The 26,716-nt window shown below is 38.0% G+C and overlaps 1 protein-coding gene across 1 annotated transcript in view; it reads left to right on the forward strand.

Moving 5' to 3' along the window:
- LOC110958237 (calcium-activated potassium channel subunit alpha-1) overlaps positions 1-26,716 on the forward strand; it is a 104,984-nt gene that overhangs the window by 57,849 nt on the left and 20,419 nt on the right. The window contains 20 exon segments of the mRNA XM_051939055.1: positions 678-753; positions 2,197-2,272; positions 2,433-2,547; positions 2,550-2,602; positions 5,055-5,148; positions 10,542-10,654; positions 10,742-10,811; positions 10,814-10,843; positions 10,938-10,978; positions 10,980-11,028; positions 11,995-12,087; positions 12,214-12,254; positions 12,256-12,333; positions 12,335-12,370; positions 12,589-12,698; positions 14,869-14,937; positions 15,430-15,516; positions 17,379-17,455; positions 20,066-20,239; positions 26,105-26,198. Of these exon segments, the coding sequence (XP_051795015.1) occupies positions 678-753; positions 2,197-2,272; positions 2,433-2,547; positions 2,550-2,602; positions 5,055-5,148; positions 10,542-10,654; positions 10,742-10,811; positions 10,814-10,843; positions 10,938-10,978; positions 10,980-11,028; positions 11,995-12,087; positions 12,214-12,254; positions 12,256-12,333; positions 12,335-12,370; positions 12,589-12,698; positions 14,869-14,937; positions 15,430-15,516; positions 17,379-17,455; positions 20,066-20,239; positions 26,105-26,198 (1,576 nt within the window).

Here is a 26,716-nt window from a genome sequence, read left to right on the forward strand (position 1 = left end):
CTTTGTCAAATGTGAGCTTTTTCAGACAGAAATGCCATTAAAGATGCAGTAAGAAGCTGTGATCCAGCATCTATACAGCATGTGATGCAGTCAGGCGGTGATCGTGTGGAGGAGATCAAGCTGCTGTTATTGCTGCTGATTTGGTTGGTGTTACGTCGTCCTTGAACTGCTGGCAACACTAGCTCCAATTTTTTTTCTTCCTATAAATGCCCTCAAATTCAGGATTTGACGTCACATCTGTTTACTCTTTCAATTTGCAGTTTGCGTCCACCTGCCTTTACTCCCTAATCCAGGTTTTCATCTCTCCCACGTTCAGAGTTTTATCCGGCATGAATGAAGCGTGTATCAGGTAGCTGCCGGTGCACAGCGGGGCTCGTCAGATTAAAACAGTGTTATGAGTTGATGAAGAGAAATCTGGAATGTGGAACTGGCTCTCATTTTTCACCCACATATTACAAAATCTTTCTTTTACCGCAGTAAGTGCTTAGTGCCGCTTGATCAGTCGGAATTTGCTTCTTCTTTTTTTTTTTTTTTAATCAATATGAATCCCATGAAGCTGATAAACATGGATGAAAGCATGAAAGGTATGATGATGTTGTTAAACCTCGACCGACTGCTGTTGTCTAATTTGCTGAAAAATCATCTCTAATTTCTTTATGGTCTTTGTTTTCTCACAGGTTTGAGGTTTTTAAGGGCCTTAAGGTTGATACAGTTCTCTGAAATTTTACAGTTTTTGAATATACTAAAGACAAGGTAAGTGTACTGACATTTTCTCTTACTTTTAGTCGAGTGCTTGTAATGCTTTATGTGTGAACTTTGCATGCACAGTGATATTTTGCAGCTGTAATGTGGTTTTATTTTGAAGGAGAAAAAAGTGAGAAGTTTTCCCTGAAGCAACGATATGAACATCAGTAACATGCATGTTGTGCACTCTCGGAACATTACATTATATGAGACAGTCTTGACTGAAATAGATTTCTATTTGTGCTGTTTTTGCCCAGAGTTAAAGCTTTTAGCACAGATGTCAGAGAGAGCTTATAGCGCAACAAAATGCTTTTGAATATTCTCGCTCAGATGATGGTAAAGACAGAACATGAAGAAGTAGATAGATGTCATGCAGGTATCGTACTGCAGTAAGACATACAGATTATTATTTAAATATCTACTGATGAAGACTTTTGCACACAAAAGGAATCTGTTTACATTTATATCAGTCACATTGTTCAAATGCAGGGTATGAAAACTTGACTTTTTGTGGAAAGTGATTGGAAATATTTATAATAAGCCAAAAGTCACAACAGCATAGCATGAAAAAGGGAAAAAGAACAAGCAAAGTGTGCACATTAATTAGGAAAAATGTTTTGCAGGAGTGCAATTTTAAGAGTTTCATTGTATTGTGTTGAATGTTGTTATTATAGGGCCAATAGTTCGTGACAAATCCTATTCATAGTGTTTAACAGTTTCTCATAAGGGTTATTCCATCTCAAACCATCAGGAGTCTTCTGCTCAACAATCTTTGGATTGCTCGAAACTTTTTTTTAAAATCATGAACTACGCATGTTGAAAATGTGTAATCTTTGAGTGATATATCAACTACTTTCTGTGATGTTTAAAAAAATAATTGTAGTGCCTGTTGACCCACATTTCCAGCACATTTAAATTCGAGGCCGTGTTTGAACCACAATTTCTCAGGAACTATTAAAACATTAAAATTCAAAAGGTTCACTGTTACTTTTCATCATGTCATTGATTTACAATCTGGAATATCGGACAAGCTGATTAAATAAGTTGAAAAAATGTCATGATGTCATGAAAGGTCTCATCTTTGAGCACACTATAACAAAAAAAAATAATGCAGAAGTCAATTTGTAATATTTTTGGAACCGTATGAATCTGCGTATCAAAACAAAACATAGAATACTTTATTAATGTGAAATTTTAGTTTAAAAAATAGGTAGGCTAATCCAAGATGAACAGAAGATATTCAAATATATATATTCAACAAATATAGCTAAGAATTTTTTTTAATCTGGGCATATATTTTTTATTTTGTTGACGCCCTTGCTTTTACCAAAATTTCAGGCAAATCAGATGGTCGAGCAGAAATTCTGATGATTTTGTGATGAACTGAACAACAAAACACTTTCCTTTCTGGTTATTATTTCATCTTTTATTGTCTGATTCTTTTTAAAATAGCAACTCGATTAAGCTGGTGAACCTGTGTTCAATCTTCATAAGCACATGGCTAACTGCAGCAGGCTTCATTCATTTGGTAAGTCAGTGGCAGCCATTTAACCTAAGGAGAAAGTATGGTGATGACCCCAATAGCTGCTTGTGACTTGTATATGCTTTTGGCGCCCTGCATGAGGATTAGGAAACCTTACAGCTGTCTGTTTTTGTGGTTGTTCTTTAAATGTCCACTTGTCTTGCAGGTGGAAAACTCAGGGGATCCTTGGGAAAATTTCCAAAATTCCCAGACACTTTCCTACTGGGAATGTGTCTACTTACTCATGGTTACAATGTCCACTGTTGGCTACGGAGATGTTTATGCAAAACCACCCTGGGTCGCCTGTTTATGGTCTTCTTCATCCTTGGTGGTTTGGTAAAAATCCCTCTTATTACTTCTGTTTTAAAATCCTCCATACAACCAGTCATCAAACCCGCCAGGTGTTAGCAAAACGCCGGGATTCAACTTAGGACGCCATTCACCTGTTGTTTACTCTGAGCTGTTTGTGTGGGTCGCCACTTCACCACAGTATGTTGCATATCATCTAGAAGTTGTCCAGCATTTGTTCAGTTTTGTTACATGTTAATTCCTATGTGACATGTAGAATGTTTAAGAACTTCTGTTATTAACTGTAAAACGGTTTCAGGTGACTCCACCCTCCTGCTTCCCCTCCCTCTTTCCAACAAACACTGTGAGATGGGGATGATTTATTATAGCCGAGCTTCATGGATGTAGCAGCATGTCTCACTTTCTGCACAACTATTCACAGAATCGGTCCTAATCTGACCAAAAATACTAGGGATTTACCACGGACCTGAGTTACTCAAAAGTAGCCAAAGATCATTTAGAGGGCAGCGTTAACCAGATTATAAAGTATTATTCAGGATGGACTCGCTGTAATTTTGTACAATAACTGAGAGGAGAAGGTGTATAAAGGAGTTATGGGCAAAATTAAGTTTTCTATCTTTTTGGAAAGCCACAATCTATATTTAAAGCTGCTGTCCGGAGTTTCCGTTTGTTTTCAATTTATGTATCATTTTTTAACAAAGCTTAAATGTGTTAGTCTAGTTCGATACTATAATATAAAGTTAGTATAACGCGATATGAAAATTTATTCCTGAGCTCCGCCTTCCTCTCATAGACCCCCATGTTATTCCAAAAAGCGCCGGTTGCTGCCGACCAATCAAGTTCGAGCTTCAGCTTTGTCATGCTGTCAATCAACGGTTACGCGCACAGCAAGCAAGCCCATGCAGAGGTGGGCGAGCTACGCACTACGCAACCGCGCGCACATTTGTTTTGCTTGTGGAGGAGAGAGCATCAGGGATCAGCAACTTCCAGAAAAGTTACCAATCCCACGGCTTGTCAGGCCAAGAGACTGCAGGACGTTTTTTGGCTCGGGGTGCTCGCGTCGCTCCCCAACCACAGCCTCCATAGCCCGCCTGACGGCTTCGTTTAGATGCCCGACCTCTGGAGGAAGAAGTTGGGGCGTCTGGGACATACTCTTTGTCAGAGGAGTCATGCAATTCTGAACTCTAGATAGAAATAAACAATGTAACACATATACACGCGTAAATGCACTAAGTTTGATAAACAACGTCATCGAGAGGGATACACGAGTGTAATCACATATTGAAACTTTACTCGTTCGTCCTAGCAGATTCATGTTATTTTGGTATTAGGACAAGTTAGACTCAATACAGCATTCTAACGTAATTCCTTTATTATTTACTAAATGCAGAAGAGGGGAAAACAGCAAAAGAGGCCATATGCTGCAGCACTCCGGGCACCCCTCTCATGTACTGCGCGCGTGCACAAATAAAGGGGCAAAATCAGAAGGAGGGAGGGTGGGACCAACTGCGTTTTGGGAGACGCTGCGATTCAAACTCTGGACAGCAGCTTTAAACTGCAAATTCTAATTGAAAGAAAGATTAAAATAGTGTGCCTGATGCTCAGTGTAAACATCAAATAGATTAAATTAGGAACAGCATGATACAAAATACATGACATCATTTTTCTGAACTTAAAGGAACTTTAAATGTTAAATTTTAGGAAGCCAAAAAGCCTCTTTTGTGTATAATGAGATTATTTTTCTCCTTGTAATTCGATTTTCATAATGGCATTACAGATCTTTTGTAGTAGCATCTAAATAAAAACAAGATAACCTTCATAAAACACTACATTTTCATCCTCATACCTGCAGTGATTCTGGATTTAAAATGTGGTCTTTCCTCTAAAAGCATAGATCTTAAAATGACAAACACTTACAGTATTTCTGTAATAAAAAAAAACTGCAATAACAAACAGATAACTGTGCTAAGTTTAGGTAGTTTTGCAGCAGTGTAGGGTCTTAAAGTGAATCAAATGTTTGCCATCCATTTTGCAGTGCTGTTTAAATCAACCTAACACGTGTGTTTGTTGGACAAACATGGCACATAAGGCTTTTTCTTGATTTTACGATTTTTATTTTTCCACCGCAGATCGACATACCGCTCATCAGCTGTCATTTTTCTCCTTATTCTTCCAGTATCTGTAAATATTAGCATTTTAATTTCCTTTTTCCATTTTCATTCTTTTTCTTGAATTTGGAAATGTAACTGTGATCAAACTTCAGCTTACATTCACCAATTTTCCTCCATTAATTTGAATGAATTAGACATTTATTTTCTTTTTCCATTTTCCTGATAAATAAATATTAATACTACCCCTGCACATACAGTAGTTCCTCTCTCAGACTTTACAGATTTCTTTACAGCAGAATTAGACGGCCTTCTCTTCTTTGCTTGTCTTTTTTTTTAGTCTCTTCTTCTGTCTCCTATCTTCTCCTTAGGCCATGTTTGCAAGCTACGTCCCTGAAATCATAGAGTTAATAGGAAACCGCAAGAAATATGGTGGTTCCTATAGTGCGGTTAATGGGAGAAAGTAAGTATTCAAGGAGGCTCTACTGCCTCCGCCGCAGTAGAACTTCTCTGCATGCCCTTTTCTTTTTCTTTTTCATGCATGTAGGCCATGTTTGCTCGCTACGTGCCAGAAATTGCTGCTCTCATCCTTAATCGGAAGAAATATGGAGGGAGTTATAACTCGACCAGAGGCAGAAAGTAAGTCAAATGAACAAAAACAGCAAACTTGTAATGGTGTGGTTTTGTGTGACTCAAGTGGCCCTCTCATAAAGAGGCGACGGATTTCTGCTTCAATAGACGTCATGAAATGTGATTTGAGATGTAACGATCTCAATTAGCACTAAAGTCACACTGTGACTGAAGAACTTGGCCATGATAAATGTGTTTATTGTAGCTGCTTTTATACATGTACAAGCTGTCGTTGCTGCTCGACATCAATGAATGTTTGCTTTTACGCTGCAAAGACGTCTACATTTTAACAAGTCATTTTTGTTTATTACTGACTGCTAAAGATCCTGTTTTTATAATACAAGTGAAAAAACCTGCTTGTCCTATTGAGTTTGTTAACCAGTAAGTATCAATTTGTGGAAATAATTGCCAGAACAATACATAAAAACAAATTCTGGGGATTCTAGTACACAATTTGATTTGTATCGGACAGATTTGTTCACTTGTTTTAAGATAACAGGACTTTGGGAGTTCAAAAACAGACAAAAATGTCTTGATAAGGCAGGCATCTTTTCAGTGTGATCATATAGATGTATTATTGTCATGCTTAAACGTGGCACATGTAGGATTTTCTCACTGTGATGGAAATTGTTTCCTTTGTTTGCATATGATGCAGATGAAGAAAGGCTCCTCACTATTGACTTAAATGGTGACAAATCTTAAATCAAGCCTTAGTAACTTTACTAAATACACAACCTACAGTTGTGTTATTGTGGTAAAAAGAAGGTGATTTGACTTCTGTCTGTTAATTATGTAACAAATTTAAAACTACATTGAGGGTTGTTCAGTGAAGTTAAATGCAAATACTACATGTAATATAGATTTACTTGACGAACCTACATTTTTAGACCCTACAATATTAATAATAAAGTCAGTGGTCAGACTCATTAATGTCCATAAAACAATATTTAAGTTTGCTAACATTAGCCCAACATACACAACAGGTCAGCTCCTGAATATACTGGATTGAGCGAGTTCTGTTAAGATTTCTTAAGATTTCAGTCCTGGTTTATATGTAGGCACCTGCTGTTAACATAAAAAAGCAAGTTTTGTTTAATAGTTGAGCCTTCTTAAGCTACTTTTTCAGAAATACAACACCACAACATAATTAACCTCATATTGTTGGACAGGAATTTGGATCCAGAACAGAAATGGTGGCTATGAACAATACAGCCGCTATGAATAAAAGTAATTACAGTAAATATGTCTTTAAATGTAATGTAAACACACTGAATATGGCCACAATAATGCCATAAATTGCATTAAAAAGTAATTTTAAGTAACCATGATGCAGCAATGCTAAGTGCACCATCCTGCACAAACCCACTAAAATGGAGAAATGCAAGGTCAAAGTAGCAATAACAAAAAAAGAAAAAGAACAACTAACTAAAGAAGAAGTTGCTAAGACTCACCTACTGCTGTACTTTGTGCTGAGGGAGATTAATGCTACTAGACGAGTTTATGTGCATAACTTAATGCCTTTTTGAGAACATTGCACAAAATGTATACTTTTTTTTCTTCATTTCTGCTCTCACATCTTGTAAAACTGCTGCAATCAACGTTTTGGAGCTTTAAAATTATAATTTCAAGGAAAGGTTAAGTTTAATATAAAATTTAAAAAATAACTTGCAAGTTGCCCTTTAACTTTACTTTGTGAAGTTAAGTATATTTCTTCCCTTTTCTGTACCTTCAACAGTAAGCTTTTAATGGACAGCTGCCATCAGTCAGAATGATCAATAGTGGGTTGCTTAAGGACAAAACTGAATGGTACAGAGAGAATAAATTAAAAAGAGTTTTTTTTTCTCAAGTGTACACGTGACATTTACAAGCATTCATTGTACTATGGGAAAATCCTACATGTTTTGTGGTGTCTTACTTGTAATTATGCTGCTCGTTGTCTGTGCACCATGTGTCAATTTGTGTTTGTAATCAAGTGTTTCCACTCATTCATGATTTTATTTTACTCAGCCATCTTCCTCTCATACCCATCCAGACTCCCAATGCACATACCAGACAAACTGTCAAAAGAGCGTTAAATAAAACAAAGACTTTTGACTATTCCGCAGTAATACAGTGTGGTTATAATCCACTGAGATAACAGAATGCAGGAAGAATCCAGTGATCAGTGTAGATAGCAAGGATGCAAAGTGAGATTTCTTGGAGAATAATTACTTATAGTATATTGTTTCACTCAGTCAGAGTAATTGATTGATATTAGTCATACATGTTTAGTAATTGCTTTTAAAAACTTGCAGGCAACAAAGACAACATTATCCACCCAAGCTTTAAAAAATATCAAACTCATACATTTGATTGTGTGCCATTGCTTGCTTCTTGCTATTTTTTTTTTTTTTTTAATTTTTCTGTGCTTGAAAAACTGCTCTGCTCTGCTTTATTTTCCACGCTTTGCTTTTTGAACATTCTTGGCCTTAATCTTCAGTCTGACCTACACCCTCAGGACTAAATAAAATCTTGAGTTCTTAAAGGAAATACTTTCACATTTTGGGAAATTCTCTTTTTTGCTTCCTTGCCGAAAGTTAAATGAAAAGATGGATGTTTGTGTGTTAAATATGAAGCTACCCGTGTGGTGACCGGCTCCAGAAGAGCTCTGGCAGTTTCTGGCTCACATCAGGCACCTCTGTGCTGCCACTCTGGTTTTACTTATGTGATTAAAGGCAGGCCAAGATTGTGTTTGAAGTTCTAAGGCAGTACAGCAGGTGGTTCCTGTTTGGTCCAGTGTCAGCAAGTCCCTCTGGAATACAGGAGAACCGGAGCTTAATTGATACACTAATAGAGCCCATCACACCTCTCGCATCCCATACTACACTTGTTACTAAATAATGGAGGTATTTCTGGTTAAATGAAATTAAAATGAGCTACTGCTATTTGTAGAACTACACATAATAAAGGATTCAAGTCACAAATGAAACCCTCTGAACACCAAAACCTGCCAAAATGCTCCCACAATTAAAAGAGACATCCATGAAGAAACAATATCAAAAAAGAAGATTTAAATTTCATGTAAACTGATTTATTTAAGATTCAATTTGGTCATCAGGGAGGTGGGACAAGAGGAAAAACTGCATTTTTGGAGGACCTACAGACTTATATGGTATTTTAATAAATATGTTCAAACATTCTTTTCTCTTAGTTTTTTTTTTTTTTTTTTTTAAATACTTGGTCTCAGGACAAGTATATTTTCACAATAACTGCATATTTTAGTATTTTGTACATGGATTATTTGAAATTTGATGGGTGGCTCATAAAATGCCCTCCAATTCTGGAATAACCTACATGTAGAGAATTATTTCAAGTAGTGGTAACACCTCTGAGTGTACATGTTGATTTCATTTTTTCAAATACTATCGAAAAAATTGTTTTTGTCTTTTATGGTTTGTGGCATTAAAACTGTGTCGTGCTGCATACAGACTTGTAGTCGTGGTTGTGCAGATTCTGCAGAGGTGCAGGACTTTATGTTGCAGTAAAAAAATGAGTCCGTAGTGGATAAAAATATGAAAGAAACACAAAATCCCAGAACCTGCATTGGGGTCAGAGAGTTCAACTGTATTACTTCACTTATATTTACAACATAAACATAATTACATTGCACATTTATAATTCGGTGAACAACTACTATCCTTCCTAAAAGAACCAATGACAAAGAGGCAAAGTGACCTAGAGCTCAGAATTAGCTTAGCATGCAACTCCCTATAAAACTATGTTTCTTTATTTTATTTATTAGCTTTAGGTATGCTTGTAAGCACTTAAAAAAAACCTAGGGACAGAGCTAGGCTATTTCCCCCTGATTTCAATCTTTATGCTCAGCTAAGCTAATTGCAAAGTGACATTGATCTTATCGTCTAACTTTCGGCAAGAAAGCGAACAGGCAAATATCCCTTTGTGTCCGAAGCTCTGCAGCTGTTTCTAAAGATCGTGCGATTCTGCTGGATGCCTCAGTGCTCGAAACTAAATGTGGCTTCTGGTGGCTGCTTTTGGTTTTCCTGTTACTTGTAGTAGTCGTCTTAGTTCTGAAGAAGTTGGACTTGGTTTGAGACCTTTCTGAAACCAAATCTCTGCTTCTTTTGTTAGTATTGCAGAAACTCATAGTTACAGCTTTGTAGTTTTAGATTAAAATGCTTAGTCTTGTCTGTTCTGTTTATATTATTTGGAATTTTGTATTCATTATAATTTTGCGTAATTTTTTAAAATATTATTGAATGTGATCATTTATCAGTAATCCTATTAATGCCATATGTAAGAGCTTTTCTTCCTTGTCATGATCACAGGTAGCCGACTCCAGGCTGCTTAGTGTGTTTGTATTTGTGTTATTACACAAATATGCAGTCAACTCAGTGGTAATATTAAACAGTTGGCATAGATTCCATTTCCTTACAGGCAACAGTTTTCATTTTGACATGACTTTGCCATTTGGCTCCCGAACATTTAAATTTTAATGCATGCTTATTTTTAATGTTTTGTAGGCTTGTTTATACAGCTGGACAAAACTGTTCGCATCATTATTTTGTTTTTTTCCCACTATCTGTTCTATTTCTACCTCTGGTAAACTATCACTACTTTTCACTGTTTTCCTTTACAAATTAGCAGAACATGTGGATTCAAATAAGTGTAATTCTCATGTGTATATTGCACTTTAACCACAACAAATCGCCTAAAGACAGTAAGACTTTCTGCTCTTCTTACACAGAAACACTTTAGATGAAATGTTTACTCGAGTAAACGTCTGAAATGACTTTCTGCGTAAGTTTTAAACAAAGATATGATCAAGTCAGATAGGATTTATATCTGAACTGGGTTCCTTATATAAAGGGTTTGTGATATGTGGGAATCAAAATAGAGCATGTGCTGATTTTTTTTTAATCTCCATCTCAGTAAACTGATCCTTTATAATCTGATACTGAAATCCACAGTGCTCTCTGACCCTCTCATTCAGTCCTCTCTCATCACAACAGAACTATCAAACATCCTCCTGTAACATTGTTTTTATTAGTTCTACATAGATTTCAAATCAATTGCCTAAATCTCCATCGCATCCCTCCCATCTCAAATTCACCGTCTGATTCCAGGACAATCATGAAGATGAAGCAACAGTTTGTTTCTGCCTTTGTTGTTGCTCGCTTTAATTCTCACTGCGTTTTAGTTTCATTATATGTCACCTCGTTTTCCAGGCAACATCGTGGTCTGTGGTCATATAACACTTGAGAGTGTGTCCAACTTTCTAAAAGACTTCCTACACAAGGACAGGGATGATGTCAATGTAGAAATTGTTTTTCTCCATAAGTAAGTACAAATCCGCAAATTTCATTGCTCATATAAAACAAGCATTCTGTTTCTCCTCAGATTTAAGTTTTTTTTTTTCTTTTTCTCTTAGTATTTCCCTAATCTTGAGCTGGAAGCCTTATTCAAGCGCCACTTCACTCAGGTAGAGTTTTACCAAGGGTCTGTCTGAACCCCCACGACCTGGCAGAGTCAAGGTAACCCACAGAAAATACATCTTCTTCTGAATGCAATTATAGTACTGTAGTTTACTGACACTGACTGGATAATTTTGGGTCTTTTGTGTTTTCAGATTGAATCAGCGGATGCCTGCTTGATCTTAGCCAACAAATAACTGTGCGGACCCTGATGCTGAGGATGCCTCCAACATCATGAGGTACTGTAAACAACAGCAGGCTCTCCATGAGCAACCTCACCTTTCCTTCTGTTTTGGATTTTTGTTTATTCTCTGGTTTTTAACAGCCATGTTCAATCAAATATAACTTCTGAGAAAAATACAAACAGTGACATGACAGTTTCTGTATCTCTGTAAGTCCTATATTGTTTAAGCAAATTAGTAAGTCTCACATGTCACCCAGAAATGTGATTTGTTTATTGAGCTCAATATCAGTGTAAAGATTTTTTTTAGCATTTTTTTTTTACCATGTGCTGTTATGATACTAATATATATGCTGTAATAAATTATTACATGTAATAATTAGTTTAGATAACTAAACTATTTAATCATGAAAGGAATTATTTAGTTGTACCTCAAACTCCCCTGACTCATCTTGTGTTACCAATGTGGAATCTTTGAAAAAGCTCAATTATTCAGGATGAAAACTGTTCATAAAAAGTGGGTATTAACTCTGGCAGCAGCAGGTCTTGACACAACGGATGTTTTGTGAATCCATAATAGACAAATACTGTAAATGTGAATTGTTGCCAAGTGTTTATACCTCCATAAGTGAATGCCCCTGTCTAATATCAGTTCCCACTTCTTCCTGGACTTAATCACAGAGTGTAAGCGAACGTGTCGGAGCTGATTCTCAACTAACTAATCAGCATGAACAAACTCACAGTCCCTTTTGGAAAATTATCAGAACTAATGAGGCAATATGAATTTTCTGTGATGGAAAGATACAATAAACCTCTTCAGTGTTCAGTTTTAAATCTCTGAGCATAATTGAATGAGCCAGCTGCTCTGCTGTAAAATTGTTTAATGATACACAGTACAATGTAATATTGGAATTTAGAGATAATGAACACGAGTATAACATCCTACAAGGAGAAAGTACACACTGACAGCTAAATATTTCCAACTTTTGTTAATGTTCAGACTTTGTTTTCTCAATTTGGTTTCATTAGGGTGATATTCGATCAAGAACTACCATCCAAAGATCCGAATCATCACGCAAATGTTGCAGTACCACAATAAGGTCGTATTCATTAACTGCAAAGGTTTCTGGAGTCATCGGTTACATGTTTGTTAACTGCTATATTTTAGCATCTGTTATTGACATTGACATGTTTGGATTTGGTTCGAACACTTTCCTTTTTGAACATCCTGTGTTTTTTCTGTCTTAGGCTCACTTTTGAACATCCCAAGCTGGAACTGGAAGGAGGGAAGATGACGCCATTTGCCTTGCAGAGCTGAAGCTTGGGTTCATCGCCCAGAGCTGCCTGGCTCAGGGCCTCTCCACCATGACTGGCCAACCTTTTCTCCATGAGGTCCTTCATCAAGGTAGCCACAACTAAGACTTGTCCATCTGTGCTCACTGGATTAAACTCAAAAGTAAAGTGGCCACAAACTAAATCTGAATAGATAAATGATTATCCCAGATGAGGCCTCCATGCAAGCATCTGGTGAGTGGGCAGAAGAAGAACAGTAGACTGAAGTTGCATTACTGTGTTTTGTTTTCTGTATTTTTGTGAAGTTATAAGCTTGATGGTTTATCATAGATCGAGGAAGACACGTGGCAGAAAGTATTACCTGAAGGAGTAGCTAATGAGATGTACACGGACGTACCTGTCGAGTGCCTTTGTGGCTTGTCCTTTCCAGTAATTTGCGAGTAAGGTAAACTGAAAATCGGCTTTTTTTTGCTCTGCTACTTTTTGTTTTGTATTTCTTTGAAACGGTGTTATCTTACGTCAAATAGTTCTGGCAAGGCTGTTGTCTTTTAGGAAAATTGCCAAATTATAACTTATCAGTCAGAAACTGTAAAAAAAAAAAAAAAAAGGATGACTCATTGGTGTTCAACCTTCCGATGATCCTTAACCAAACTCAAGCTTAAAAGTTGCAACATTGCATCAACATCACTTTATTCTGCATAAACAGTTTGCACCAGATTCTGTTCAAATCTAAAATTCTGCACTCCCTCCGTGAAACTTGGAAGCTATTAGTGACTCGCCTGCAAACCAGCAGTCACGTGACCAAAAATTCAAAGACTGTTCTGCTGAGCTGCAGGCTTTGTTCACACAGAACAGATAATGAACAAGCATGGAACCGAATTAAAAATGCAAAGTAGTAAAATATCTGCAGTATGTACAGTCACATCCTTTTCCCTCCTCCTCCAACTGTGGACACTTTTGTAGATTTATTGAGGGGTTTTCAGTTATGTAAAATAAATAGTATAGTAATAGTGTTGTTGTTTTTTCACAGTTTTGGCATTATAACTTATTAGACTGCACAGAAGACAGTTTGAGTTTATTCTACTTACAGCCATGATTTTTCTGTTTCTGTAGTGGTGTAGTACTTTAGATTGCAGAGAAAAATGAGCACAGAGTGAGTAAAAATGTGTTCAGGAGCAGAAAACACCCACAAACTGCTTCAGACTTGGAGGGTTGAATCATTTTATTATTTTGACAGAAGGCCAGTTTAGATTAATTTTGCTGTGTAGATGGTAATAAAAATGCTTTGCACTGAGCTAGGTATTGATGAAACAACATCCCCAAATCATATGATAATAAATGTAACTAGAAAACCACTCAGAGAGTGCAGTACTCCGCCAAGGCTGCTCAGATGACGTATCATTTCCGATGGATGAAATATTTAATAAAAAAATGACCTTGTGATGAGCACAGGCACGTGCTTTGCTTGTGCACGCTATGTATAGATAAGTATTTGCGTGTAAATTACTCTTATAAGGTCTGTTGCTCAGTTCATCACTTTTGACAAGCCTTTGTTTAGCTAGTGTTAAAATAACCGTTCCCCATGCTTTTATTTTGAAGGTGTATTTTTAATATTAAGGGCTTTTATTTTGTCACCATACCAATGGCACAGGAAATATTTATCTAAGAAGCGTGTCTTGACATGACAAAGACACTGCCGAAAAGTCCAAAAATTCATGTAAAGATGAAAGAAAACTGTTCTACACTGTTGCTGTCTAGCAAAGGATGTGTCTAAACTTATAAAGCACCTAGCTGGAATGGGACAAGCTATTACAGTGCTTCCTGAGGAAAGGAGTGAAGGACAGAAAGGTGAATTTGTGTTCAAAATAAGGCTGACGGCTAAACGTCAATAAAGGCTCATGTGAAACACCAGGAGCTTCACCATTGTCTGGCTGGGGTTTGCTTGATTGCTTGACCTAAATATGTAGCGAGCGGAGGGAATTGATCGGACTCAGAAACACCCCACGGTTTAATCATTTGTTCCTTGTATGACTTCTAACTGATAAATCAGTCAGTTTGTAGTAGGATCGCAATCATGTGAACAGCAGGTAACTGACACAGTGTTCACTTGTCGTCATAGTTACAGCGATGCCCTGCCGGCAGCTATATCTCGCAATGGGAAATCTTAAACAAAGCCGTGGATCCACACTATAAGCTGCATCACTGTGAAAATTTAATGAGGTGGTCCTTGTGTCATTTCTGACTTCCCCTGAAAATTTCATCCAAACCATTAGTCCGTTTGTGAGTAATGTTTCACACAGACAGACAGATTCACAGACAAATGTACGCCGATCGTTACATAACTCCACCGTTCCTTGGTGGAGTAATAATTGGTAACTGTGGCAATTTATAAAATGTATGTATATATGATCTTACAAAATTTCATATTTACCACATATATAAATATTTACTGTAAGTGCTCATCATACATTAAAAACTGTTTCTCAGCTGGAAAAATCTAAAGCAGGCCTTGAAGTAGGAAAAAGTAGCACTCAGAGCTAAGGCGATTTCCTGAGAAATACAAATATTTACCATGTATGAGGTCTAATTATATTGTTATTCTCTTTGCAGACTCTGCTACGTGAAGCTAAAGCTGCTCCTGATAGCTATAGAGTACAAGTCTGATCAAAGGGAAAGCAGGTAAGTGGAGACGCTCACAGTGGATCATTGGAGTCGTTAATATTCATGTATGCAAAAACTTTAATACGCAGGTGTGTTTGCTGTCAGTATTTGCTTTCAGCGATGAAGCTACTTTGGATCCGCTTTCCTGTTTGACTGCAAACACAAGTGCTTTACAAAATGTGCTAAATTGGTGTCTAAATTGGTTTATTCACCAACAGTACAGAGCTCCGTGATAACATCCTGACAAATTAATGGCAAAAGGTGGCAGTTGGTGTCTTTAAGCACAGCAGCAGCTTTGTTTTAGTGTTTTTCTCTAATGCACTGATGCTCATTTATACCCTTTGAAGTGTCACCGCTATCTCCTTTCATCAACGTAATTTAATAAACTGAAGCCATCCTGCCAAATGAGTTGTGAAAACTAATCCTGGCAGCCTGTGATTAGTGCAAAGCCTTGCAAATTCTGTGATGTAACTTTGGGCTGTGACATCTTTGGTCTGCAAATCCTCACAGCACCCTGATAAACCCTGGAAACCATGTGAAAATGCAGGAGGGGACCCTGGGCTTCTTCATTGCCAGCGATGCCAAAGAAGTAAAAAGGTATTGAATGAGACCTGAGATTAAACTGTCAAAGTGAAGTGTCTTAATGCCAGCTCTGTTGAGCTCCTTTTTTCATATGTTATTGTACATCCTACGTTATTACATTTAAGCTATAAAATGTGGAAAAATGGCAAAATATATCTTAATAAACTCCACAGGATGTAAACCGTTTATATATTTTGGTACAGTGGTCGCAGTGGTTGGACAAGTATTGGATTTCCACCAAATTAAAGAATAATCATAACATGGTACATTTTATGAAAACGAATAAAAATTTAGTCTAGATTATCTGCAGTGTAGCTAAGGAGTAAAACTATACCTGTAGCTCAAACACATAATGGGAAAAGTCTGTCAAATAGAACATAATTTTCCACAATTTAAGGGTTTTTGTACACTGAGGGTTTTTTTCTAGACTTCGCTTGCAAGATACTAAGTTCACTGACATGCAGGCTGTGTATGTGCATCGTAAAATGACTGAGGAACTGGAGACAAACACTGAAAATGGAAGATTTAGTTGCAAAAACAAATACAATGCCAGTTGTAGGCGTGCACAATAAATGAAATATTAATCAAGATTATCAATTTGGTTCCCATTATTGATATGATGTTGATGTTTAAAGTGTTGTCCACTCATAAAAGACAGCCTACACAGAAAAAAAAACTCCACTTAGTGCCAACTTGGGTAAATCTGACATTAGATCAAATGATTTCACTCATTTCTAAGTACAGAATTTTTGGTCACATCACGTCTATCTGAGCTTCTGCGCTGCAATAACTCAATGTGGAGACTGAAGACCTTGCTGTGCACAGCCCTTTAGCTGCTAGCATCTATTAGAGAACATCAACAGAGGCATATTAGGGTACAATCATGAGATTAACTTAATTCCAGTAAGGAAGAACTTCATTGAAAGACTTAAATTGATGCATTACCGGGACTGTAGCACAATGTGGAAATTTGTATAGCTTATATAAATGTGAAAGTGGAATAAAAATATTTTGTCTGGAAAATCAATGAAAAATTTTGATAAATAGGCTAATCATAATAATAATTTTGCCCATAATTATAGTGAGTGGTATGGAAATATTTCTGCTACGAAAAACAGATATTCTGTTGGCAGTATCTTGCAATTGTTGGCACAATATGAGTAATATTAAATCAGCACCACAAAGCTCTGTATGATCAGTGCAAAACCACATCTAAATGTCATCCGAAACAAAAAAACATTTTGAAAGCCTTTACCAGTGTTACACCATATAAGAAACAGTTCACACTCTAAAAAAATCTCACCGTCTTTCCTAATGCAAATGCAGTCTCCTACAAAATCACCCCAGTCATGCTAGAATTATTACTTCTTTGCAAGCAGAGATATAAATAAATATCAGTGTAAAGCAAAATAACACAGTATCAGTTTCTTCCAGTATTCTGCAGCCCCCATAAGGAGATTTGTGCTGTTGTATTACAATATTTAAAATTGCTCAACATGTTACTGGTTGTTGTTTGCTTGCAAGTTGCTGATGTTATAGACAGAAGTTTATACATTGTTTCTTGCTAGGATGAGGAGGAATGTTGGCTGGTTTTTATGTATCTGCTCATTGCTTGTGCAAGGGTAAAATTCAAAGACAGATCAAAGATATGTAAGGTCAAGTATGGAGAATGATATTACCTGCCAGAGGTCTCAGTACATTTATAGCGGCACAGCCTGAAATGAACATAACAAAGCTTCATTTAGCAAAAGTTCTCAACTTCTAAAAGAATGCCCACACTTTCCTCAACTTTTGGCACATTTCCACCTCATTTCAACATCTTGGATACTCAATGATGTAAACAAACAGTAAATGGGAGTCTTGTTTTTCTTCCACAGGGCCCTGTTTTACTGTAAGGCCTGCCATGATGACATAACTGATCCCAAACGGATAAAGAAATGTGGATGCAAGAAATGTAAGTGATTGCACATAAACACGCTGTCCAAGTTAGTTTGCCCTCATTAATATTCAGGCGCAGGCTACAGTGAAGCGGCTCTGCGTTAGCATTAGCGTAGCGCTGTGATGGTGTATTTACATGACCTACATAGCCATGTGTCCAAACCACTTAGTTCCTGCATTAATTATTCACTTCAGGAAACCTTGTAATTTGTGCATGAAGAAAGGTCATCGGATTTCTCTCTGCAGCCAAAACAAACTGTGGAACTCCAAGTTTCCCTCAATGAGCCACATGTCTGGATGTCTGTTTGACATGAAACCCTGCCCTGGTTTAGGGGTCAGCTCACCCAGATTACCCAAACAGCTTTCCAGCGTTCTCATCATGCAGATGCTTAGGTTTATGTGCTGAGAAATATTTCTGCTTTTTTTTTTTTTTTTTTTTTTTGGCGGGGGGGGGGGGGTGAACTGATTCTATGAATATTCTTTTTAAAAATATGTCCTTGTGGGTTGCTCAAGTAGACGCCACTTCTAATGAATAAGATCAAGCCATAGAGAGAATAATTCAGCATTTACCACCTATTATAATACACAGAGAAGTGAGAAGCTAATTAACACCTCTCAGACCGTCTAAATGTGCATTTTGTTTGTTTGCCTGTGTGGATGTTTGCTGTGTTGCCTGCTGTATAATAGCTGTGCTCACTGTTACAGTCCATTGATAACTTTGTGATGTTAACTGGCATTCAGAGAGACTGTTAACACTACAGGTACCTGGATGGATTGTGGATTTTTGTAGATTTTAAAAACATCTATGTGCCACTTTGTTGTTCTTCCACTTGGATTAACCACAGTTTGCCTTGTTGTAACCGTTCTAGTTAACACCTAACCTTGACATCTGATGTATTCTTTTCCTGCTGCTTGGGAACTTGGCACACTATACTAAAAAATTCACATATAGTGATATATTGTGAGTAATGTGGATTTGTTTCCTCTCCGAAAAACACAGCCTGCTACTGCACCCCTGACTGAAGCGACCTGTTTGAATGTACTGTAAATGTTGCATGTAAAATGGTTGATGCTGCCTGGATCCCTCCTTGTTGTCTTGTGCACGTCGCTTTTAGATTTTAAAACATATAAATAATGACCAGCAATAATAATTTTTGAGGAAAAAACAAATTGAATATCTAAAATATGCATTTTTCCAAAATTATTTGAAAACCGCTAGTTATTTTACTTTTGCAGCATCCTTAAATTATTACAAACAGCATCAACATTTCAGTAATACTTGCTTGAATCTGTAATTCCCCAAACCACCACCAGATGTCCCCACTGTCCTTTGACAAACAACATCCTTGCAAGTAAAGCACTGTTAGAAAGCTACAGGGGAGAGATACGAGGATATTTTTTTTTCATTTCAGCCGTTTTTGTTGAAAGGAATAAATCATCTGACATATATACTACAGTGATGTAATTCACTGAGATGACTGTGTAGTTTCTCTCTGAACATTTTTTGAGAAATAGAGCAAAGATGGTGTGTGTTATCTGTTACTTCAGTTATGCCAAATGAATTTATGGTCCTATGTAGTTTCACCCAAGTTTTCTTTTTGTGCCCTTTCCAGATGTACGTACAGATTTATCTAGAGGCTTCTAGAAGTTTCTGTCTTATCTCACAGGTTCAATTCGCAGTTACAAATGGAAACAAATACTAGTATTTAAGTCAAGACACTACAGGCAAAAACAAGGTTTTCTTTCAGCATATGAGAAAGAAAACATCTAAAATATACATCTAGGGGTTTATTTTATTAAACTTTGTCTATTTGTGCCTGTAAATTACAATTACAACACATATCTATACATATCAAAATGAGTTTTTTCTCGTACTCTGAAGTAGAAATTTCCAAATCTGTTGTGCCTAAATATACCAAACTTTCTAGCTTTATTCCCATCTATACCATGAAGTTTGTTCATCTATCATCCATAACCTGATTTATAGAACATTTTATTCTTAAAAGCAGGGCAAAAGCTGTTGACAGTATTGTTTGATTAATGGAGTGATAAAAACTTTAACATATCAACACGATGATAGAAGAAGTTTGCAGATGGCTTTATCTGGATGTCTGTTCTGGAATTTATGAGGGCATTTTTAAATATATCAATACCATATTTGCATATTTAGTTATAGATTTTCAGGAAATTTGTCATACAAAAATTCATTGGCTTATTGTAACTAATCAGCTAGAGAACTTGTAGTGTCTCCCTATGAGTTTAGAAATGAATAATCATGTGCTTTTATCTTGTATTTCCTCATTTAAGCTCTTAGGGGTCATGTTAAGATGAAGGGTGAAGCCAGGAAGTCATGAGAAATGTTGCTTCTTGATGATATGACATTTCCAATACTAGTCCCAGAACTGGCCCAAATTGAATAATCTGTCAAAAACAGAAAAGGAAACAAAAGAAAAATCTAAATTCTTAATCTGACATTTGCACGCTGTCACAACATAGTTTATTTTGTGCGTCCCCAGCAGCAGCAGCCTTCCTCTCTGCCCTGTCTTCCTTTGTCCACTCTTCCTCCAGAGCGACCCTCCACATTAACCTGCTCTTCCTCTCCTCTCGTCTGAACCCATGACTGTAGCCAAGACGCCCGTCTACAAGAAAATGAGACTGGCATGTTGTTTTGATTGCGGCCGCTCAGAGCGCGACTGCTCTTGCATGCCGGTTAATGTGCGTTGTAACACGGACTCCCCTCATCGGGACATCCCACTCTCTGCTGTCTCTGTTAATGATTGCTCAGCCACTTTACGTGCCTGTAAGTTGTCGCCATGACATGTGCTCCTCAGTGTCTGTAACATGCACTGTGTTAGCTGTGCACTGTGTCTTCAGCTTGTGTGCTCTAGCAGCTGTGTCGTCACCGTCATGGATATAGATGTTGCTTTCTCCTTTTAAGCTTTATGATTTCCAGTCAGCTGGTGCTCTTCCCTCTCTGTTGCTACTTTTGGAAGTGACTTTTAGCTGTTGTAAAGCATGCTGGTTTACTGTTTTTGCTGGTGTTTTGTCAAGAGAATGTGAATTCAAATTGAACTGTGGTTTTAAACAGATCAGCAGTCACTAATGCTAAATTTTTGTGTGAGAAGTAATTCTCCCTCCAGTGACCTTTCAAGACATTAAAGCTGAAGCCACGAACACTGTACAGCTGTGCATCCCTGCAAAAAATCTCATGATACACACTCAAATGTGGAAATACTGTTGGAGGACTAGTTCTGTTCGGAGCATACAGATGCTGTAATGATGTCACTGGAGAGGGTAACTTCAGCTTTTCAAGAATAACCCAAATAACATCCATTTAAACCAGATATTGTACTACTGTGCCCTGCAGAAATGGGTGAACAGGATGGGATTTGAGGTAGTCTTATATGAAAATGCCATTGACAACTGATATATTTTTTAAAAAGGAAGAAAGAGATAAATGTTCTTAAGAGCACCTGAGGGCATTTTCTGAAGATTGCATTATATATTGAGGTTAATGAGCTGGTTTTATTAAATTAAGATCAAAAGCTTGAACGAGCACTGGAGGTAAAATCTCCAACACATTCAGAAGACAAACCAGAACAGCCCCATTTGTTACAGAAGCTACGGGATGTAATTTCTAGCTCTGAGAATTTTGGCTTCATAATACTGATTGAATTGTACAGTAACGGGAGTAGAATAGAATGCAACGGAGATGGATTGTTGGAGGAATGAAAGCGGAACAGAGCTGGCTTGTATTGGATTTTAGTGAATTAACTTGAACTGAATTGAGCTGCATATGAATTCTTAATTTAAGTGTGATTTCCCTTTTAAAGCCAGAGGGCATGCTAAATTGTACTGATGTATCGCAGAAGACACGAAGAATGTGTCTGGGGTTGTAGAGTGTTGATACAATTTGCTGGAAAACATTGTAGACTGTCATACATTTTTAGCCAATGTCTCTTGATCAAAGACTATTCTGTGTATAGTTGAACGTCTCTGGGCGTTTCCACCCCTCAACATGTCTTCCAGGGTTGTGTGCTGTGAGCATCGCCCGGCTAGCTAAGCTTGAGCAGAGCTCCAGAGTTGCTGTCGACACGGTGTGGGAGACGCGCGCGGCGAGGCCTTATACGGCCTGACATGGAAATTATGTTTGCATTTTCATTTTTGGAGTGCTACCGGTTGTCATGAAACTCAGCCTGACAGTTCCTAACCACCAGGCAGCCGAGTGCCCCCGCCCCTCTGCTTTCCTCTCGTTGTGGGACAGATGCTAGCCTGTTAGTCCTGTGACTCTGCTCGCGCCCTCCGATTGCAGGCGACAGATGCCAGGACCAGCAAGGTCCCTGTTTGAACATTGCTGTCACTGTCCTGCCTTAAGCTCAATGCATGACCTTTATTGTAAGCAAGGGGTTGAAATAAGTTACTAATGAGCATGTGTGGGACTCACAGCTCCAAAAAGTGACTCAGAAAGTTCCATGCGTCTATGCAAGTTGTCTCCGGCAGGGCAGGGAAATGGGAAACAGCTTTTGGAAAAGACGAGGGAAAATAAACACTATAGACAATAACATATTGTAAGTCTGCTTTCCTCTGATTAAATGCTAATGCAGCTCTGCATAGTAAACACGAGTGATTTTCATGGTAAAGTACACCTTGAACTGTCTTTAATTGTAGATGCTGAGCTGAAAAACCATTATGACTGTATTTCAGTGTGTACTGTAGTAAGAAGAAACTTTAAATTGAAATACAGTTATTTAATGCTGTCAAATGTGTGACTCTTCCAAAAAGAGAACAGAAATGAGCAGTCGATTAATTGATTGCTTCATCAGAAAAAGCAACTGTTTTGATAGTAAAATAATTTGTTCAGTTTTAGCTTCACAGCTATCACAGTAAACAAGATATTTAAAGCATCAATATGGGCTTCAGAAAGTTAAAATCTGCATTTTCCACATTTTTATGACACTTTGCAGATCAAACAATTAACTGAGAGAATAAATTTGCTTTATCAGCCATGAAAATAATTTGGATCTAAAAGTCTTTATATTTGCAACAGAAGTTAGTCTGCTAGTCCACTCTTGGCTTGAAAATAACCAAATCATTGTAAGACCTCAGAAGGTGACTACTGTACCTCTAAACTCTGACAGTGATCCACTGTTTAAGCTTTCTGACCACAATGCTGAAAATCATATCTCTAACTGACCTGTGTTTTATTTCTCATTGCCCATGTTGTCCATGTTGTCTTCAAGGCACACCTCTGTTTTTTTTTTTAAGTGCCTTAAAGAGAATCCTTCAGTTCACAGTTGTCATTTATAATTTGCTTTTCATTGCAACCTGTTCCTCTCTGTAACCTCTCATCCGTCTCTGCATTTTTCTCAGCTAAAAATAGCTATAATGGATATATCAAATCAAGTAAGTTTTGATTTCCATTCTCTCTCTTGTCTCTAACCCTTCCACTTTGTGCATTCTCAGCTACCGTCACTTGAACTGTCTCTAACCTGCTGTATTTCACCGTCCAGTCTGTCATCATCCATCACTGTGCTTCAGATGCAGAGCGTTAGGAAGCTGTTTCTTTGTGTTGGGTATCAGTTACAGCTCAGCAGTAGATGGTGCTGCTGCTTCACTGTGAGTGTGGATGAATTAAATCAGTGTACAGTTCAATACAAAACGATAAAAATTACAAGCAAAAATACGCAAAAATTCTGAACTTTTATGGCATTAAAGATATTAAAACATGAAGAACTGACCTGCTACTTTGTCAGTTCTTGTCCGACCCTTAGAGGAGTGTGAACCTCGTAGGCTGTCCATTTTAACAGGATCTGTGATAGGCAGCAAATCTGCCACATTGTGTTGTCCTGGAGAAGTGCTGTGCATGTTTGACATGGGGCAGATGAATAGTGGAGGTTTGGAGCAGGGAGGATAATCTGCTAGACAGCTGACTGTTGAAATAATCATCTCTCTTCTCCAGTTTTAGCTCCCAGACATTTTTTTGGACTGAAAGAAAACACGCCTCTTTTTGCCTGTTTTATCTTTACCGGTTTTACATCCTATTATATCACAAGCAGAGCAGCAGATACTGAATTCATTCCTCCCTCATCAGGCATACACCGCTCACAGCAGCCAGTGGCCGCTAATTCACATTGTCACCTCCTTGTTCTTGTGGCATAACAATTGCTGAAACACCTGAAAGCATATTTATTAATTCATGTTTACTATTAATATCAAAGCAAATGTCAAATCGAACATTTCATTGGTGACTATACGAAGTGGTTAAGTGGTGTTAAATAAAAATGAGTATTTTTTAATTATTCAGCCATTAGCATTCTTGTGCCAGAAAGAATTACCCCCAAAACCTGTGATTGTCCTTTAATTATGATAAGAGTCACAAGATGTTTTATTAACATACACACTGCAGGTCTTATTGAAGTCAGCTTAAATCAGATCTTGTGTTTAACTTGAAGAATTAAAGGCTTAGTTCAGTCAAATCACAAAGCAGGCTTCTTTTTTTTTTTTTTACTATCTCCTTCTGATATCTTGACATTCAGATTATTTTGGTTTGACAAATTAAAAATAAAAAGTCTCAGAGAATTCTGTCTCCACCAAAAACAATAGAGATGAATTCAAACTAGTTTGTGGTTCTTGGAGAATAAAAATAAAGGAATTAAGAATGATGAACTGCAACATTTACCTTCCAAAAAATACAGGGTTTTCCACAGATCATACAGTAAAAAGTTGTTATTGGACATTTATTCAGTAGAAAGTAGTTTGTCATTATCAACAATTGTCTGTAGAAATTGCTGTTGGGTTTGTTTTTTAATGGCCAAATGAAATTATTTATCTTCATTGTTTTGGGAAGAAGACAGACAAAACACCAAAGTTACCACTGTGGCTAGATACCAACAAAGAAAAAGGGGGGGACGTGTTTTTTTTGTGATTTGCTTGAGCTAAGACTTTTAATAAAGGAGAGTCTTGCATTGTACAGCTGCTGATTTTAACTCCTCTTCATTCAGCAGTAAACGACAGCCCCCTAATCCAGTCCTCAACTTATCAGTACAAGTCAGCTAAACTGAACCACAACTCAGCCAGCGAGGTCTGTAGGGGGCCTCATAGCGGAGGTGCTGCTGCTGTGTCGGTCCCTTTGGTAAACAACCGCAAGGGAAGCCTGCTGCCCCCCGCTGAGCCCTCCGCTCTGAGGCTGAGCTTCACGGGCTCCAGGGACCTGGCCCAGGTAGGCCGGCTACCAGGGCTGGCAGAAGAGGCCAGCCGGCTCCAGCGGGCACGTAGCCTGCCGGTGAAATACAGATACCACCCCAGTCACTCCAGTAACGCCACACTCAGTCAGAAGCAGTGTAAGGGCCACCTCCCCCCTCCGTTCCCCCCCTACCCTCGGCGTGTTTGGCAGGCCTGAATTCAACAACAGCTCAACCAAAGCATGTGCTTGCCAGTCTGGAGTGGTTGCATGTGTAGCATTCCTTACTAATGACCTAGTGTGTGCAGCTGTCAGCTGTGAAACATTAAATATTGAACAGGCCGAGCAAGATGTGAAGGGCCAGTGTGTTGGAGCATCCCTCTCCACTGGAAGCCCCCGTACTTCAACATTTTCCATTATGGTGTCAGTCTTCGATATTCCAGCAGCACTTGAAATCATGCGTTCATCTGCAGACGAGCATGATCTTTGAGATCAGCTCTCGCAGATGCTTTATAAAAACTGAAAACACCCAGAACATTCCTTAAAGCATCAGTTAAAAGATACTCAAGCGTGTTTTCCATGACCTGTAACAAGCTGTTCCCACTGAACGATGGCTGTTAAAGTGCTATTAGCGAAACACTCTTCTTGCTGCTAGTGTTTATTTTACCAGCGACTGCCACAGAGCACAGTTGTTTTCTTCAGCTGTGATATTAGCTTGTGAAAATATTTGCCTGATTACTTTACTCGAGGGTAAAGCTTATAATTCGTTCCATATGAAGCTCGGTGTAGTTTGGTGAAGTGATAAAGACAATGTCCAAGGGGCATCTCAGCTGTACATAAATCACTCGAGCACACAGACCAACCTAATTATATAAGCCAGAGACGCACCTCCCCAAAATGAAGAAACACCAACAACCCTGGATTTAGTTTTGGCACGAAAGCTGCCTCATTTTGTAGTGTTGGATGCTTGATATTTATAGGTTCTTACCTTAATTAAATGGGAATGTGAGTGATTAGTATGAGCAACAGAGAAGCTATCCAAGTCCAGGTCAAGGGATTATAAAAATAAAAGTATTCTCACAGCCTAACAGCTACATTATCTGAATAATTAAACTGTAGACAAATTGCAGCAGTTCTCTGGATCAGTGAATAAAAATCTCACAGTTTAGCAATTGGCATGATGGTTGATGATGGCACTATTGCATGTTTGCATCTCCATACACAACCATGCAAATGCTGTGCTAATGTATCCTGTCTGCATTATGCAAACATTGGACTGTTTCCTGCTATACACTAGTTAAAGTGTCCTGTCTACTCCATCTTGTTCACCCAACCTCTCTCCACTCTGTCTCTGTATTATATCTCTTTGAATTCACTGACCTCAAATCGTGCTGTGTCGTTCCTTTGCTGTCACTGATGTGTGGATTTTTGTTTGTTTTCCGGCAATCCTCCCCTCTGTGCTCATAATGTTGCGTTATGTTGCAGTTGAAGAGGACCAACAGTCGGTGCTATCGCCCAAAAAAAAGCAACGTAATGGAGGTATGAGGAATTCCCCAAACTCCTCACCCAAGATAATGAGGTAGGTACCATCTAGTGTAGACACCGCTTTGTCTGTGTGCTTAATTTGATTATTTCTAATCTTTAAAACTCTTATAGACCAGTGAATACACCGATTAACACAAACACAGTCCCTGTAGAGACAGTCTGGCAGAACTATGACATGTCTTGGTCGAATTTCATTATCAACCAAATTTAAAACTACACTAAAACGCAACAAGCCGTAAGCACAGCATTGACTTATCACCTCATAAAGCTGGTATGGTTAAGGCAAACAGTTGCTTAATTACACAACCGGTGATTACACAGCAACATTAGCATGAGTTTAAATTTGTGTTTTCGCCCACTTGATGAGCTGTATGTTGATGGAAATATCCTGAGGAAAATATTTGGCTCTTGAGCAGCAAAATACTCCACTGTGTTCGCTATGGCGGTGATGAGAGAAGCTGTGGTCCCTGAAACCCAAACGATAAGTTAGAAATACTAAAATACTCCACAGAGCTGCGTGGATCTACAGATTCATGTGATGACTGAGCGACT

The sequence above is a fragment of the Acanthochromis polyacanthus genome, chromosome 19 (assembly GCF_021347895.1).
Source record: "Acanthochromis polyacanthus isolate Apoly-LR-REF ecotype Palm Island chromosome 19, KAUST_Apoly_ChrSc, whole genome shotgun sequence".
Classification (NCBI taxonomy): Eukaryota; Metazoa; Chordata; class Actinopteri; family Pomacentridae; genus Acanthochromis; species Acanthochromis polyacanthus.